Here is a 19,526-nt window from a genome sequence, read left to right as displayed (position 1 = left end):
TTCATCACCTTTGAATATTCACGGGCAACTAATGTATTTCGTTGCCTAATATGTCTTAGGTATCTCAACTAGTATCTTAAAATAGTCCTAGATGGACCCATTTGACCTAAATATGTAAAGAGCAAAAATTGCTCAAAAGTTGCAAAGTTACTCAAAAAGTTGCTCGAGCAATTTTTGTAAATTTTGCAAAAAGTTACAAATGGAGGTTTGGGAAGTTTTAACTATCCGTTCCTGGGTATATGAGCATGGGAAACATATTTTGGAAGGTTAGAAGGTTTCTAGTCAAATTTGCATTTTTAAGCAACTTTTACAACTTTTGCAATTTTGCACAAAAAGTGCAACTTTTGCAAAGTTCACTAGATTTCACTTGTAGAACTTAAAAAGACCCAATTTTGCCTAATTAACAACTTTTGTTCATATCTTGCACAAAGTGGCCCAAGCATACATATCTTGCTCATATCTCCCTCACTATTTGTTGTGTGATTGAACTGTCTGTTCCTTTAGCTCTCAGTGGTTGGGTAAACCCTAGTCCCAAGCTTGTCCCATCCCATTGAGCACTCCAACATTCTTGGGCATGTCAGACCAAATTAACCCCAAGAGTCACTAAATGCCATAGGACATCGATCCTTGATGGGCCATATCTCAGAGCTTGTGTGAGGTATGGATATGATTTTGAGTTCTACAAGACCATATTGCTGAGACCTACAATAACCTCTCTCTTTTTGGAGATTAGATTCCATTTTGATTTTGCAAACCCATCTCGAGTGATGTTGAAACTTGTAGTGTTAGCAAATACAAAGTTGTCAACTGTTGAATCTCTCTCACCATTCATTATGGGATCGAACTATCTATTTTTTTAGTTCTAGGTGGTTGAGTAAACCCTAGTCCCAAGATTGTATCATCTCGTTGAGTGCTCGAACGTTCTTGGGCATGCTGAACCAAATTGACCTTGAGAGTCACTAAATGCCATAGGGCAGCAATCTTTGACAGGGCATATCTCAAAGCTCTTATGAGGTATGAATTTTATTTTGGGTGCTACAAGATCATGTTTCCAAGACCTACAATAACCTCCCTTACTTTTTGGAGATTGGATTCTATTTTGATTTTGTGGCCCCATCTTGGGTAATGCTGAAACTTGTTGTATCGGTCAGTACAAAGTTGCCAACTATTGAATCTCTCTCATTGTTCATCATGGGATCAAACTATTTATTATGTTAGCTCCAAGTGGCATGGTAAACCCTAGTCCCAAGCTTGTCCCATCCTATTGAGTGCTTGAACATTCTCGGGCATGACAAATCGAATTAACCCTAAGAGTCACTAAATGCCATAGGGTTGTGATCTTTGACGAGGCATATCTCAAAGCTAATCTGAGGTATGGATGCAATTCTAGGTGCTACAGCACCATCTTGCCAAGACCTACAATAAACTCTCTCTCTTTTTGGAGATCGGATTCCATTTTTATTTTGCGGCCTCATCTCCGATGATGTTGAAACTTGTACTATTGGCCAGTACAAAGTTACCTACTGCTGAATCTCTCTCACCATTCGTCATGGGATTGAACTGTCCATTCCATTGGCTCCAGGTGGTTGGCTAAGCGCTAGTCGCAAGCTTGTCCCATCCCGTTGAGTGCACAATCATTCTCGGGCATGCTAAACTGAATTGACCCTAAGAGTTACTAAATGCCCTAGGGTAGTGATCTTTGATGGGGCATATCTCAAAGTTTTTGCGAGGTATGGATGCAATTATGGGTACTACAGGACCATATTTTTGAGACCTATAATAACCTCTCTCTCTCTTTTTAGAGATCAAATTTTGTTTTGATTTTGTGGCCCCATCTTGGGTGGTGTTGAAACTTGTAGTGTTGGCTAGTACAAAGTTTCCAGTTGCTAAATCTCTCTCACCATTCGTCATGGGATTGAACTATCTATTATGTTAGCTCTGGGTGGCTAGGTAAACCCTAGTCCCAAGCTCATCCCATCTTGTTGAGCACTAGAGCATTCTCGAGCATGCCAAACCAAATTGACACTAGTAAATTTGAACTCAATTTTTGATGAATTTTGGTTCAAATTTTAATGTAGGTTGGTCAAAATTTTGACCAAGCAATTCATGGTAATTTTTCTTGTCAAAATTTTGACCAACCTACATGTTGGTTGAAATTTTGACCAATACATTTGTCAAAAAAATTTAAGTTTTGCTAGCTCTAATTTGTCATTGTTGGCTGAAATTTCCACCAATTTTTGGTCAAATTTTTTTTAGAATTGGTGGAAACTTTGACCAATTCTTGATAGAAAACTATCAAGAATTGGTCAAAATTTCCACCCATGTTTGGTCAAAATTTTTTTATAATTTGTGGAAATTTTGACCAAGTCTTGGTAGAAAACTATCAAGAATTGGTTGAAATTTCCACCAATGTTTGGTCAAAAATTTTTATAATTGGTGGAAATTTTGACCAATTCTTGGTAGAAAACTATGAAGAATTGATGGAAATTTCCACCAATGTTTGGTCAAAAAAAAAATTTATGTTGTATCAAGCAATTGTTTCCCACTTTACAATCAAAGGACACCTTTGAGAAGAAAAATCCTCCTGCTCCAACTTTATCTTTGCAGAGATTTAAAAGGTTGCAAATTAAATGGCTTGGATAAGAAACAATTGCTTGATATAGCATGGAACAAAGAAGAACATAAACATATAGCATGGACATGTATTCTTTGAAATGAAAGAATCGAAGAATGTAAGAAAAAGTAGAACTATTGAAGTGTAACATGCCTCATTATGCACTCTTGATATTTCCAAAGTTGACAGAAATTTTTTCAACAGTGAATAATGATATATTATATAATCAAAGTAACAAAGGAATTTCATATTCATGACAATCAATTTTCAAAGTATAGTATAGTACAGTACATAAGTTGAAGAAGAAAAGTATCCTAAACTGAACACCACTATATGAAAATCATGCATTTTATCCCACAAGAACTTCAGCACTGGAACAACTACTTTTGAAATTTACTATGGAATAACTACTTTTGAAGTTTACTTGTGCAGTCATTTTGCTCTTTTTTAAAATTTAATGACTGAAGAGTACTTTGGTTTCTTTAAATTGTTATGGAAATCATAGTTGCACTTGTCCAATGTATCCTTTGTCTGCTCCTTAAGAAATTCTCTCTATGAACTCCTTTACATCAAACATAGAAGTTGGATCCTTCTTTGTAATGATGCCCTATTTCACACAACACATTTTAAATATTATACGCCAAAATATATATCATGGTTGCACTTGTACAATGTATGAAATGAAAAAAACCAAGTTTGAGATCAAATTGTATTTTTTTTTGAAATGATAATATATTCACAAAAGAGTAGGTATTATAATGCAAATTTTCAATTATAATGCCTGAGATAAGATTTGCAGGGGCAATATCAAAAGCAAGGTTCCAAACAAAAATCCTAGATGGAGTTACTTGTTGACCTTGGCCACTAAGAGCATGAGTTAGTTCTTTTGGTGACCTCTCTTCAATTATTATATACTCACTAGAGGAAATTGAGAGATCCACTAAGATTAGAGGAGCAGCTACATAAAATGGAATATGATGGTGGAAAGCTGAGAATGCCAGATTATATGTCCCTATTTTATTTCTTGTGTCACCTATGAAAATATAATACCAACTTAGCAAGCCTTAACATATAAGAACAAATGTTGTTGGAAAAATTCTGTCAACCAATCATCTAATCAAATTTAATTTGATGAACATCAATTTCAAATATCATAGCAAATAAATTGCAGGATATTAATAGTAATTCTACATACATTTCCTGCAATCCTATCTGCTCCTACAACTATAGAATCTACATGACCTGACTTTTGCAACATCGTTGTTGTAGAATCTGCTATAAGGACTGTAGGTATGTAATCATGGACCAATTCATATGCGGTGAGACTTGATCCCTGAAAGAAATGCAACAAATATTCAAGTCAATATAAATCTTGATATTGAAATCATACGTGATAAAAATTTTTAGATATGGAATTTCAATAAAATGTAGACTTGGATCAAAATGTTCAGCACTTTTCATGTTTTGTCAACTTTGAGGGATACGACAGGGAAGTTTCTTGGGAAAAATGCTAATCAAAAACTTGTGTTGCTTTCGAAAACCAAAAATAGTAGCACAAGCAGTACTAGCTGAAATAAAATATTGTGAAAATTTCCACCTAATCTCTTGAATAATTAGTAAGCCTGCGAAATTGTCAACCATCAATACACTCTCTATGTTTAGAGAGGACCCTTGATCAAATAATAACCAGAACAGTCTCTTGACATCAAACGAACAATCAATTGGCAGGTGGAAATCACTACATATGCTAAAGTAGATGACTTTTTTAATTGAAATAATCTATGATAACTTTTCAAGAAAAAAAATTTTATGATAATTTTTCAAGTTACATTAATTATTAAAATCTAGCTACAAACAACACTGAACAATTTTCTTGAAGATTTTTTACATGAAGTGAATTCTTATAAACTAAAATATAGAGCTCGGTCACATAAATTAACAAAGAACCATCCATAGTACCTGGTTGAATGGTCTTGCCTTTGTGCAAAAAGAATTCTCTAATAGTCCCTCAAAATGAAGTGCACGAATCACACCAAGAGCAATACCATATCCAACAATTGCAAGACTGGCCAAACACATCACTAAGTTATGTTAGAATCATGTAGATTTCACAAATAAATGGATGCATCAAACATATTATTGAAGTTCTGTCACACCTTCTAGTGTTGCAATGAGTCAAAACATTAATGTTCTAAATTTAGTTGGTTTGGAATAGAATAAATTTAGCCCCATGTAAACTGATTGCTTTGTTAGAATTGACATCATCTATTAGCATTCCTTCAGTAGCTTCAATATAGGCCTATACTCAAGAAATTTAAAAATTCCATTAGAAATTTAGAAGTATATATATACAAAATGACTTGACCTAAGTATACATAGATGATTAGACCTCAGCAATACTTCATATCATTACTAACTCAGAGTACCTTCTTCATATTCCCCACCAAGTCCTCCATTGATCATAGCCATTAGTTTCTACATTAAAAATAAACCAATTATCGGTTCGCTCTTTGATTAGCAAAGATGGATTTTATACCAACGAATTATATAGATTCATGTGAGTAAATCACCCCTACCAGCCATCAATGTACAAAATTAGGAAAACAAGACTAACAAATGTAGTATAGGGTACTAGATATAAAACAAAGTGAAATAGAAGATAAAACCTAAATCATTTGATAAAACAAGAAGAATTTTAAAAAGTCATTTGATAACTATTCACAAATGAAAAATAGAAAAGATGTCCCAGCATTGAAAAGGATCTTCTCTCTATTGAAGTTTGATGTGCTAAGTACAAATATCTATAAGTTTATGTGTGTGTCTATAAAGAAAGATAACATCAACAGCACAGTCTTCTCTTGTATTCTCAAGAATACCTTTGCGAAATTTTTTTAAAACTCATATAAAATATCATACACATTTAGGTGGGGAAAAAATATAAAGTATATGCCGGTGCTAAGAGATTTTGTATAGATTAAAAGTGTGTCTATGATATTGGAACCATCTCATGGGGAATTTGACATTTGCAAGGATATGGAAATATTTTGGGAAAATAAATACTTAGACACTTCAAGATTCCACAATCCATAATGTTACAGAGAAATCACAATAACTGATGATAAGAGAATCAAAATACAAAACCACATTTTCTGGTCCATTAGCAGGACTCAACTTTGAGATAACCATGGTCTATTGTCTATGTACTCAAATTTCTTTGACATTCATTTGAAGTTTTTATTAGCATTTTCGTAAGATAGATTTTTTGGTCCTTTGAAGAATTGATTAAGAGGTAATAAAAGGGTATTTTGACCACTATAGATTGCTCCCTAGCTATAGTTTTATTAGCAAAATATTTACTTTCAAATGCACAATGATAAAAGTGCAGCAACAAAGCAAAGTCATGGTGATTGAAAGAGAACCCAAAGATAGCATCTTTGACCAGCCTGAGAACCAATGACAGTTCCATAGCCTAAACCTGCTATGGTTTAGGCATTGGCTACTCTAACTAAATAAGTTGTGAAAGCTATTAGAAAAAAGTTGGGAAAGGTAATGTGAAGTTGAACAGTTAACCTCGAATTAGGAAAGAAAAACCTAATTAACCATTAAAATAACTTGACTATCTATGAGCATATAGTAATTGTAATTCTAATTCGTCTGATATCTCTAATCTTTTAAACGAAAAAAAATGCCCATCATAAAGAACATGTTATCTGACTAATTTTTGGCTTTTTTTGACTTCATTCAACAAAATTCTCTAGTCCAACCAAGGTTTCCATGAGATCTAAGATGTTATTTGGAACACTTTCAACATGTCTAAACTGATGGTAAGGATGGGTTTATACCCAATTGCATAGTTTCTTCACAAATAGGGCTATTAGAAGAGCCCCAATTAGGCCTCCTTCTAGAATTGTAGGGCTTATAACTCCTTCCCCTCAAAGATTCAACTCCCCTGCTCTAAAGAATATTTTCTACATTAGACCCATTCTCAAGGATTTCTGAGGTCTCAAGTTTTCAAATGATCGTACAACAAAGTTGTTAAAAATGAGTGTTTTAAAGAGTTTGGGCAGCCTCCCTATTGTCCCCACTTTTTTACCACCTTCCACAGCTTGTTAAAACTCCTCCTTCACAACATAGCATCTATTTGCACTCCCCTTGAATCCCTCAAAAGGGAAAGTCATGAAATTGCTTCTTTTTCTCTTAAGAGCACTTTTATTGTCAACAAAAAAAAAATCATCCCAACCTGATAATGATTTCACACTTTTAAGATCAAACGGCATCCATTTCATGGGTAGATTTGTTAAATAATGCACATAGAAGCTCATCATACAAGTTGAGCTAAGGAAGGTCCAGATGATCTTTGTCATCATTATGGTTATGATGTCATTATTGACTATGAGGAGTATCATCGAAAATGCTACTAACAACATATGAACATGTGTGCTAGCTATTACAAGTTAAGGCCACAAGGGGCACACATTCAATAGAAATATTAAGGTTCCTTAAAAATAAGGGAATTTTGAAAGGTTCCCTCAGCCTTAACATTGGGTTTTAAAATGGTACCCAAAATCTTCCATAAGAGCAGGGTCACCCCCAAAGTTTAACTGCTCCCTCTATGTGAACCTCCTTTCCACCTCAATATAAAAGAGCCCACCTCTTTAGGAATAGAAAAGGAAGAGATTGGAAGAAGGGGGGCATATCAAACTTCCAACCCTTACTCCAATAGCTATAGAAAGAAGGCCACTTACAAGCATCCTCTTGCATAGAGCAAGTCTCCACCTACATCAGGAAAATGTTGTCCTCTAATTGTTTCTTAAATTTTTGGTATTTTAGTGTTACAAGTTGTCAAGGTGTATGCTAAGGGAGTAAAAAAAAATCCTTGATCTAATTAAAAAACCATGTCATAGACATTCATTATATTCTATCACCCTTTTCCACATGATGTCTGCTCTGCAATCCTAACCTTTGGCACTATAATTAGACAACCATAAATTAAATGTACAGGTTGGAACAAAGCAAGCCTAAATAAATGCTTTTTTGTCTCAATTTACAACAATCTTGGTGATGCCATTATGTTTCACACATGCGATTTTTCCAACAGCTCAATTTCCATAACTAAAATCATATATAATAAACAATAAACATAAATAATACTTCTTATCATACAAAATATAATGATGTAACAAAATTTTTAAATTGGGACATATAACCCAGATTCAAATGTACTGAGTCTTTCAATTCAAAAGAAACTTTAGAATTTATAGCAAACCATATATATGTTGTTCTCATCTGTCTATGTATTTCACATAGGCATATATGATGTCAATATTGTCATTAATCTTTCCAGTTACATCCCCCAGTTCAAATAGAAGCCAACTCTAACATTGGGGCCGCATGTCAAATGTTTAGGATTTACTATTGAAGAACTGTATCCCTGCAAAAATGTAGAACTGCAATTTTCTAGGCTTTATACATTGATGCAATAGTCTATGTTGGCTTGGATGTGAAATTGGTCTAGGCAACAAAATAGTAAAGTAGTTGTCATTAGTTATGAATGAATTGAACAGACAATAAAAGGTCTATTCTATCATATATGTGTGGTTGTATAAGATTCTTGTCTAGAATTGAACCAAAATATACAAAACTTCTTGCAAGGATATTTTGTCAAACACTTAAGCTATTGCAATAGTCTACGAAAATCTCTCTGAAAAAATGCTTGAGCAACAAACCAAACACTCAACACAATAAATTGTACTCCTCTTCTCAAGCCCAAAGGCCTCAATACAATTTTATGGAAGATACATTATTTTGTAAACACACCAGTCTCAATTAAAGCATTTTCTCATACAATTGTCAGTAATGATCTAGTATTTTTTTTATTTGATACCATTGAAGTAATAATGACAAAAACTTAGTAGACTATCCCTCCTACTCCAAGCTATAGGACAAGTCATCTAGGACCAATATTAATAAAATCTTTAAGTTTCAAAGATCCCTTGAATTGTAACATTACAGAAGTAACTATGCTATCATGAATTTATGATACATATAGTGAAAAGGAATTTGCATTAAGAATTTATAATAGAATGTTGACCCCTGATACTACAACTGTCATGTCTCATTCTGTTATCTAAGCCAAGGACGACACTTAGTCTATTTTACACCCTGTTAGGCTTAAGTTAGCGTGAAGGGATGCCATGAGGGTGGAAATATTAATAGAGTTCATATGTTGTTGAAATGATTTATTTGTTTGTGGTTGTATGCATTATCATAAAGTTATTATCTTATAATACTTCTCTAGGTAAAAAGTGGAGATGGGTAGAGATTATGGCCCATCAAGATAATACCATCAACCAATCTTTGTTGAGTATAAAAAGGTTTGACTAATCATAAAGTTAAAATCTTATAGTACTTCTCTATGTAAAAAATGGAGGTGGGTCGAGATTATGGCCCATCCAGATAATACCATCAACCTATCTTTGTTTAGTATAAAAAAGTTTGACTAACAATTCATTAAGAATCAACAACTTTATATTATATTTTATTGTGTACCAATTTGACATCACTTTTTTTAATGATTCTGATTATATGCTTTTTAGAATATTAGTTTTATCTGTTCAACTGTGGAGTCTTCTCACATCTACAATGATGGGATTTTGAATTTATAAAAAATTTAAATATGCAAAATATTTATATCTACCAATATCTGCTCAGCAATTGGATTTTTTTCCTTATTATTAAATTTACTAGTATCTCCTCAGTACATATACTATTATTGTATGCGTATAAATTTAACTATAATTTTACTACATTAGAGAGCAATTCTAATTGTAAACAAAGCAAAATGAAGTGTACAAACAACGCATTAGACAAGGTTACATAAAAAAAAAAATTCATCGATTCCCATATAAAGATAAACTATTACTATGCAGCCTAAATCTGAGAAAATAATTAACTGGCCCATTTCTATCATCATTCATTAATTTCAGGCAAACAATGTAGAGAAAGAAATTTTCATACAATAATACTTACCCTAATAGCCTGCTACATGAACAACATGGCAATGAGCAGCCCAAATAATTCTTCAACCACCCTAGTAAACCTGTTGATAATGGAGCATGCACCCAAAATGGAAAGCAATACTAACATAAAGGAAGTCCATACACATACCCTGCATATTAAAGAGCAAAGTGCTTGTGAATTTTTATCATAAATATATATGCCTATTTGTGTAACATGCATGATTCTATATAATGCATCATTGATAAACAAGAAGTAAGCGTACTAGTATTTTCAGCCTCAATTAACTTCATTTGGACAAAAAATAATCTTGTTTAACTACATACAAGCCTAATCAAGCCAAAAACAATTTTGGGCCCAAATCTTCTTTGTCCTTGGCAAAGTTGTTCATGAATGTATACAAAATTACAGTTGGTTCAGCCACTTCCAAAATCAACAAAGGTTCACCTCCAATGATAGAATGTATTATGCCACATATTGCAATTGATGCCAATGTCTGAACTACAGTCAATATACCACCTACAAATCCAGCAGAGCATTGAATCATAATCTTTATCCGATATAGTTTGGTTTTGGAGTTGAATTGTAAAAATAGCTTAATCAGTCTAAGAAATGAACCATTTATAAAGATTAGATACAAGGTTTTGAACAAAGAAAGATCAAGATAAAATGGACAAAAATCTATAAATGAGAAAACTAAAAAACTTATATCAAAGAGACAAAAATAACCATTATAAAACATAATGAGATATACTATTACTCAAATTTAGAATCTTAATTATGGTCAATTCATTATTGTTTTGATAAGTAAGAAAAGGACCCCACCAAATAGATGTCATACAACTCATTTGTTACATGTAAATGTACTAACATTTACACTAAACCAATAAATATTTATATATTGTTTATTGAAGTGTTTAAATGGAGCAAATTGCATAGTTATAAATTGTTTATTGAAGTGCAATCATGGAAGAAGATGTAGATGGCAGAAAAGATAAAGCAACTTCCATTTTACCTGTACTTCTGTCTATCATATCACATGATTTATAAGCCTATAATAATCCCTTAGGCCCTACTCAGATCAAGCCACTTCCAACACTTGAAATATATTCATTAAATGGATCATGAACTAAAAAAGGAATCATTGAAATATAGTCTATTAATGAGACTAGCAAAAAGCATGCAAAATGTGTCTCAATATATTATCATTCACAATTCAAAAATCAATATGTCTGAATGTACAAGGTTATGTGCATTCACTATTCAACAACCATCTTGATATATGTTCAAGGCCAATCATAAGGTGTAGTGGCCTAGGTATATGCTTATATAGGTCAAAATTTATTGAGTGAAAAATCACATGGATAGATGGCACATTAACAACCCTAAGCATGATTACCTACGACAGGTTTATGAAAAATGTTGCTATCATCAAAAACCAAAACAAAAACACAACCAGATTTAGCTTTCTAGAAATTTGAGTTACCTCATTTATTCTCCAATAATATTCAAGAAAAACATTTTCCCTTTTTAAAATGACAGAAGTGTTTACATTTTTCTCAACTAATCCTCTTGCAAAAGTTATGGAGATTATTTTTATTGCAATGTGGCAATTAGCTTATGGATACATAATCAAGTGAAAAAATGCCATCTTCTATGGTAGTAGAGGAAAAAATATTTTTCCTACTCAGCACTGCTATGTAAATGTCCTCAATCTAGAAATATCCTACTTTCATATGCCCAGTCAATCTCTTGGTAATATATCATAACTCACTTGTGCGTATGGATGTAATAATATCATTTAGCCTTGTACCTCACCTACCCAACTAAGGTTGGTCAAATACTCAAAAACCTAAAAACACCCCCACAACTACCATAGATTTGATTAACATCTTAATGATTTAAGTTTAAGATATCATTTGAGTTATTCAGCATACACAAGAAGCTCAACCCCCACAACTACCATAGATTTGATCAAAAGTTTACGATGTTATTTGAGTCAATCAGCATACATAAGAAGATCAACCCCCACACTACCACAAATTTGATCACACATCTTACTGATAAAGTTTAGGATGTCCCTTTGAGTAATTTAGCATAGGCAAAAAGCACAACCATGCACACAATGAGTTACTTAGCATAGGGACCATCCACAACCATGCACACAATGAGTTACTCGACATAGGGGCCTTCCAATAAAGGTCATTTCATGTTTGATTTAAATACCAACCCTCGTCCTCTAAAGATGAATCCTCTTGTGCTTGTGGATGTAATGATTTAGCATTTGAACCTTACATCACCTGCCCAATTAAGCAATGCCAAATACTCAAAAACCTAAAAAACATGGCGTGCAACAACCACAGGTTTGAATAGCATCTTAATGATTAAGTTAAAGATGTCCTTTAAGTTACTCCACATAAGCAAGAAGCTCAACCCCCACTGCCACGAGTTTGATTAGCATCTTAATGATTAAGTTTAGGATGTCCTTTGAGTACTTAACATAGGCAAGAAGCTCAACCATGTCAACTACCACATGGGTTTGATTAGCTTCTTATTGATTATGTTTAGGATGTCCTTTGAGTTGCTCATAATAGGCAAGAAGCTCAGCCATGCACACAGTGATCAGTTGTAGGGGTCATGCAATAGAGGTCATCTCATGTGTGATTTAAATTACTCTCAAAAATTGAAAACCACCATTATGCTTACCAAGTTTGTCCTTCTTTCTTCTAAGCTATTGTCTTTATCTAAAGCATTAGCAAGCAAACAGACCACATAGAATTGGATTTTGAAGCATGCGAATGTAAAGATAAGTGTATCCCAACCATGTGCATTCCTCCCTTGCATTTTGAATTGTACCTAGAACAATTTTTGCATTTAAGTAATTTGCTAATTTTGAGATAAATTGGCTCTCAATTGGTAATTGTTGATTCATAAGAGACAAATAATATTGCAGCTCACTGTGACCTATTAATATTATTCCTTCACCCAACAAGAGAATGACGTGACAGAGAATATCTAGTTAATGCATACAAGTTTTGGTATGTGGAGAAAATCCTAAAAGCTATGGTACTTAAGAATTCTAATACTTCCAATTTCTATATTCATATTTGAGTTTTAATTTCCAACTTACCAGCAAACTTGTTAAAGCTAAAACACTAAAGAATGTTTCATATTGAGAAGCTCCTTCCATATGGCTCTACAATAAGAGCAAACTAGAAATTGGCTTTGGACAGCCAAGAAATTTCATACCATTAAGCACCATATTATACCACCAAATAAGTGTTCAGTAGAAAGTGAAGGCATGTTTTTCATAGAAATTCAAATCAACCATTAGGAATTTTAGAGACACTGCATTCAAGTAAAATGAGAGACCAAGAAGGAAATGGCATATGGCTTTTAGTGACACTACCTTTAAGTAAAAGGAGAGGCCAACAAGAAAATGACATATGGCCATGCCTCCTGATGAGACCTATTGACAAAACAATAAAACATGTTAGTTCTCTCCACCGTTGAATCTTTGTTCCCAAATGACAAAATACAAAATCGTGATAACTGGAAGATTTTTCTCACCATAAGGAGAAGACATCGACCAGCTTTGTCCATTAGGCATATAGTAAGCCTAGTTGTGAGCACCTATAACATTATCCTTTATTCATAAGCAACATGAGACTAAATCATGACAGACAAATTTTCCTAAACAAAAACTAAAGCAGAGAAACTTCAAATAGAAGTAGAGATGTTGCCATAGATGATGGAACTCAATAACCATCGACATTCTTCTTATTGAAAGCAAGGAAGGACTTAGCAAAATGGATGTGATGATGCTTTCTTTTTCAAAGTATATAGTCTTTTGCACTCTTGTCATATCTTTCTCCCGTGTCATCCTCTAAATTTTTTCTACCTTTAAGGTCTTTCTGACTTTCTCCTTAATAAGTTTTGTCCCAAGTGTCCACCACTTGTTGATCTAAAGATGTTTCTCTAGTTCTATCTGCTTCCTGCTTAACAAGTCCTAAGCTTTCTCTTATTTTAATTTCTTATTATGATATGGGAGTGAGCCTTCATCACACAACTTGCTAATCAATTTAAAAAATTGTATTGTACATGTACATATCTCACTCTAGCTATTCAAAAACTCATAGAGTTTGCAAAGAAACTTTTTTAAAAAATTACAGGATTGACCTATTATAAAAATGTTGAAAGTCAACTATGTGTTCATCTTATTCAGTCACTTTTCTCATTTAAAATACCATAAATGCTTAATATATGTTTTGTTAAATGAACAATGATAAGAGAGAAGTCACTTTAAATTGATCAAGACATTTAGTTTTTGTTCTTAATCTAAAACATATCCAGCAAATATCTAACCTTTCTATAACAACTAATAGATGTTTTATTTGAGCTTCATTGAAGCAACAATGCCTTAAGTGGCATCATGACAAAAGAATCCCTGTCATCCCAACTGTATAGAGCCTCTACAACCAAAAAGAATTCATTATGGTGAATACAGAAACATGCTTAAGTGATCTTTTAAAAGTTTTAAACTCATTTTATGAACAAAAAATGTTTCTAGATATCATAGCAATTGAAGAAAGATTCACACATAGGAGAAAATATAGCATCTTAACATCATTCCCATCTGCCTAAAGATGAAAGAATTCCATATACAGTAATATAACTAATATTAACACTTAGGAGAGATCTCCATTTACAAAAATGTGTGACCCGGGGTGTATCTTCTTGGTATTCAGTCAAAAGGATGAAATTGCTTAATCCAATTGATTCTTTTTAATGTTGGATGCATAGATACAATTTATTCATTAAAAAAAATGAGATTGAAAAAGTGGTAGTAAATTTATGCATCTAGTGCAAAGTCTAATATGTTAATTTTGTCATTTTCAGTGAAGTTGTCACAAACTCGTATCATGGGTATCAATGCATTTTAACCTAGAGAAAGCTTGGTTCTCAAGAATAATATTATAATACGGCATGCATAACAAAAGTGAAAATTTTTAGAAAGATAATAGCTTACATCAACAAAATGAGACATTTGTATGAGAGATATTAAGAAAATGACAAACAACATAACACTTTCCCATATGACATATTAGATCCAACACACCACATGATCTCTCTAGAAAGTCATTAGTTATCCAACAATGTCAAATAAAGAGTGAAAAAAATTGATATCTGAATGCATACAACAGGGTATGCATACTTTTTCGGACTTTGCAAGAACATGGTCTTCCTCCAGCAATCAATCACTGCCCCAATATTACCCGTGAAGCCCCAATACCTACAAATTTCCATGATACCCTTATAAGTAGGAATGACATAACGATGCCACTATAAGCCTGCATGAATATAAAAGATTAAATTTTAACATACTTTTCGACCAATATATTATATGATACTTTTAACATGTTAAGGTTATGACCCGAGTTGGTTGAAATTTTGACCAAATTGGGAAAACCTAGGAAATTTTTGACCAAAACCGGGATGGAAACCAAAAAATAAAAGAAATCATACGTTTGATCAAAAATTTTGGTAGAAAAAGAAGTGCAAATGTACTAGCATGACCCTAAGAGTCACTAAATGCCATAGGGTAGTGATCTTTGACAGGGTATATCTCGAAGCTCATATGAGGTATGGATGTGATTCTAGGTGCTATAAGACCATGTTTCCAAGACCTACAATAACCTCTCTCTTTTGGAGATCAGATTCTATTTTGATTTCACTGCCCCATCTTGAATGATGTTGAAACTTATAGTGTTGTTGAGTACAAATTTGCCAACTATTGAATCTCTCTAACCATTCATTGTGGGATCAAACTGTCTATTTTGTTAGCTCCAAGTGGCCAGGTAAACCCTAGTCCCAATTTTGTCCCATCTTGTTGAGCACTCAAACATTCTTGGGCATGCTGAACCAAATTGACCCTAAGAGTCACTAAATGTCATAGGGCAGTGATCTTTGACGAGGTATATCTCGAAGCTTGTGTCAGGTATGGATGCAATTTTGGGTGCTATAGGACCATGTTGCCAAGACCTATAATAAGCTCTCTCACTTTTTGGAGATCAAATTCTATTTTGATTTTGCGGCCCCATCTCGAGTGATGTTGAAACTTATAGTGTTGGTCATTACAAAGTTGCCAACTGTTGAATCTCTCTCACTGTTCATTGTGGGATCAAACTGTCTATTATGTTAGCTTCAGGTGTCATGGTAAACCCTAGTCCCAAGCTCATCCCATCTTGTTGAGCACTTGAAAGTTCTCAAGCATGCCGAACTGAATTGACCCTAAGAGTCACTAAATGCCATAGGGCTATGATCATTGACGAGGCATATATTGAAGCTTGTGCGAGATATGGATGTGATTCCAAGTGCTACAAGACCATGTTTCTAAGAACTACAATAGCCTCTCTCACTTCTCAAAGATCAGATTTCATTTTGATTTTGTAGCCCCATCTCGAGTGATGTCGAAACTTGTAGTGTTGGCCAGTACAAAGTTATCAACTACTGAATCTCTCTCACCATTTTTCATGGGATTGAACTATCTATTCTGTTAGCTCCATGTGGTTGGTAAACCCTAGTCCCAAGCTTTTCCCATCTTGTTGAGTGCATGAACGTTCTTGGGCATGCCGAACCGAATTGACCCTAAGAGCCACTAAATGTCATAGGGCAATGATATTTGACAGGGTATATCTTAGAGCTCATGCTAGGTATAGATATGATTCTAGGTACTCCAAGACCATATTTCCAATACCTACAATAACCTCTCTCTTTTTGGAGAGTAAATTCTATTTTGATTTTGTGGCCCCATCTTGAGTGATGCTAAAACTTGTAGTGTTGGCTAGTACAAAGTTGGCAACTGCTAAATCTCTCTCACCATTCATCATGGGATCGAACTATTTGTTCCATTAGCTCCAAGTGGCCAAGTATACCCTAGTCTTAAGCTCATCTTGTCCTTTTGAGCACTCGAACATTCTCGAGCACACCAAACCAAATTGAACCTAAGAGTCACTAAATGCCATAGGGCAGTGATCTTTGACAGGGCATATCTCAGAGCTCGTGTAAGGTATGGATGTGATTCTAGGTGTTATAGGACCATGTTTCCAAGACCTACAATAACCTCTCTCTCTATTTGGATATAGGATTCCATTTTCATTTTGCGGCCCCATCTTAGGTGATGTTGAAACTTGTAGTGTTGGCCAGTACAAAGTTGCCAACTGTTGAATCTCTCCCACCGTTCATTGTGAGATCAAACTATCTATTCCATTAGTACTAGGTGGCCGAGTAGACCCTAGTCCCACAATCATCTCATCTTGTTGAGCACTCGAACATTTTTTGGCACGTCAAACCGAATTGACCCTAAAAGTCACTAAATTACATAAGGTAGCTATCTTTGATGGGGCATATTTCGAAGCTTGTGTAAGGTATGAAAATGATTATGGGTGCTACATGACCGTGTTGCCAAGACATACAATAACCTCTCTCACTTTTTGGATATCAGATTCCAATTTTATTTTACAACCCCATCTTAGGTGATGTTGAAACTTATAGTGTTGGCCAGTACAAAGTTGCCAACTACTGAGTCTCTCTCACCATTCATTAGGGGATCAAACTGTCTATTATGTTAGCTCTAGGTAGTTGGGTAAACACTAGTCCCAAGATTTTCATGTCTGGTTGAGCACTCAAATGTTCTGGGGCACACTGAACTGAATTGACCCTAAGAGTCACTCAATGCCATAGGGATGCTGTCTTTGATGGGGCATATCTCAGAGCTTGTGCAAGGTACAAAAATCTTCCAATCACGTATCAATACTAAACTATAAACTATAAACTCTTCAAGCTCGCAAAAAGCTTGAACAAACAAACTCCAATACTTCATTACCATATCAAAACCTTTCCAATTATTGACTTTTGGGCTCGTAGTCATTGAGTAGAAAGAAAATTCTTCAAACCCTTGTCTTCAAAGCCTTCCAACACACATGCAAACTCTAACCAGCCAGTGTCACGTTTTCAATTGTTAATTCTCTATATTTTCCATGCATATTGATTCTTGGCCATATCCATAATAAGAAACAAAAGTATGGTGTCAACTTATAAGATTGTGATGTAAAACAACCATGGGAACCTTTAAATTTTCCTCCACTTTATATAAAGATAACATGCAAGTATTGTGATCATTTAACTTGAAGAAGTATGTAGTCTACTACTCAATATGTGAATACAAAGAACTTTGTGAGATAGTTGAAGAATCTCTTGGAAGGATGGAATAGATGAGAGACTGAGGTCTATGAGATAGTTATCTTATTCAGCAAGGAAACCCTCATTATAATAAGGGTTTGGAGATCTGTGTATCTCCTCAACAATTAGGACTTTGAAAGTCAGAAGTTTGTAAGATCTTGGTAAGGTAAAACTATAAACAAGTTTGTTTGTTATTTTTATTGGAAAGTTTAATAAGTTGGGAGTTAGAAGGTATGTTTTAGGCATATTTGTCTAGATTCAGGAATGCAAGTTATATACTTTATTGAATAGCTAGGAGTCTATGTTTTTGGAATTTAGTCAAGCTTAGTATTGGGTATCTTAATCCCTCATTCGTTTTGGCATTTTTTTGGAGAGATTTTGATTTCCTACCTTAAAACCCTAAAGTCAAGGCTATAAGAAAGAGCCTCTTTAGGTTTTTTTGTGAGAATTGATGTTTTGAAGTCCATTAAGGTGTATAGCACCTTATGAATGTTGAAACCACTTCAATGGCAATGAGTTAAGCCTTTTAGAATCTTATTGGTTTATGGTGTTGTGAAAGATCCTAGAGGTTGTAAGGTAGTGGAGTTGTTGGGTATTGTGAGAGGTAGTTGGTTGAGTTTGTGAAGGGTTAGGTAGAGACATTTTTAATAGGTAGTTTGCCTTAAAAGTGTTCTTCTTGGGAATCCACTAGCTTTTGGTGTGAGCACTTTGCATCATTTTGGATGCAAATTACATTAAAATGAAAAACATGAAATGTACTTAAGACATAAATGAAAAAAAAGATATATATTATTATAACCAATAATGTCATACATGAACAAGCATATTTTATATTATGATAACCAATAATGTCATACATGAACAAACATATAATATATTATGATAACCAATAATGTCATACATGAACAAAAATATCATATATTATGATAACCAATAATGTCATAAGTCTAATAATGCCATGCATCAAATATACATCAAATGTATGTCGAATATGTCCACTAACATAAAATCCAAGATATATGTCCACTAATGCCTATACATGTGTGTCTATTCCTATATCTTCTCCTTCCCATGAGGGGAAGGAAATAAATCCCTAGAGGTCTTCAGTCATTGTGTGGAGGGAGACGAGGGGGATGATGGGGTCTTCCTCACACACTCGCTTGTCCTCTTGTTTAGGCTCCTCTTTAACTAGAGATGATACAAACAAAGTAGATATTAATAAATAATTATTATAAATTGAAATCAAATATATGTACACACAAAATTAATTTTTTTTTAATTGTCATCAAATAGTCACTCTGTACATCCACCTCAAAGGCTTGCAGATGATTAGGTGTAACAAGACCCTGCAAAAATTAAATCAATATAATCATTGATAAATAACATTTGAAATTTCAATACTAAATATTATAAATAACAAAATAAACTAAAAAAACTCTTTCATAACTCAGTCAATGGCTCTGAACTAGCCATCGTAGCAACAACTCCACGATTGATGAACTAGCGAAGATGAGGAGGAGTCTCAGACGTCAACAACTACATGTCATATAATACAATTTACATGTAACATGAAACAAATATAATCAAATGAATTAAATTAAGATGAAACAAATGTAACTCTACGAAGCTCGTATCATGCCTAGGCTCAGAGTCT

The 19,526-nt window shown here is 33.9% G+C and overlaps 1 protein-coding gene across 1 annotated transcript; it reads right to left on the bottom strand.

Annotated features, from left to right (window-relative positions):
• Positions 1 to 3,152: 3,152 nt before the first annotated feature.
• LOC149550791 (methylthioribose-1-phosphate isomerase-like) lies at positions 3,153 to 5,070 on the bottom strand. The gene is given in 6 exon segments (XM_089790001.1): positions 3,153 to 3,223; positions 3,381 to 3,648; positions 3,810 to 3,947; positions 4,574 to 4,679; positions 4,771 to 4,913; positions 5,041 to 5,070. Coding segments are annotated over 6 exon segments (756 nt in total).
• Positions 5,071 to 19,526: the final 14,456 nt, after the last annotated feature.

The sequence above is a fragment of the Cupressus sempervirens genome, chromosome 6, assembly GCF_028749045.1.
Source record: "Cupressus sempervirens isolate cs-2001-9-10 chromosome 6, ASM2874904v1, whole genome shotgun sequence".
In the NCBI taxonomy this organism is placed as follows: Eukaryota; Viridiplantae; Streptophyta; class Pinopsida; order Cupressales; family Cupressaceae; genus Cupressus; species Cupressus sempervirens.
This window is presented reverse-complemented; position numbering and strand designations above follow the sequence as displayed.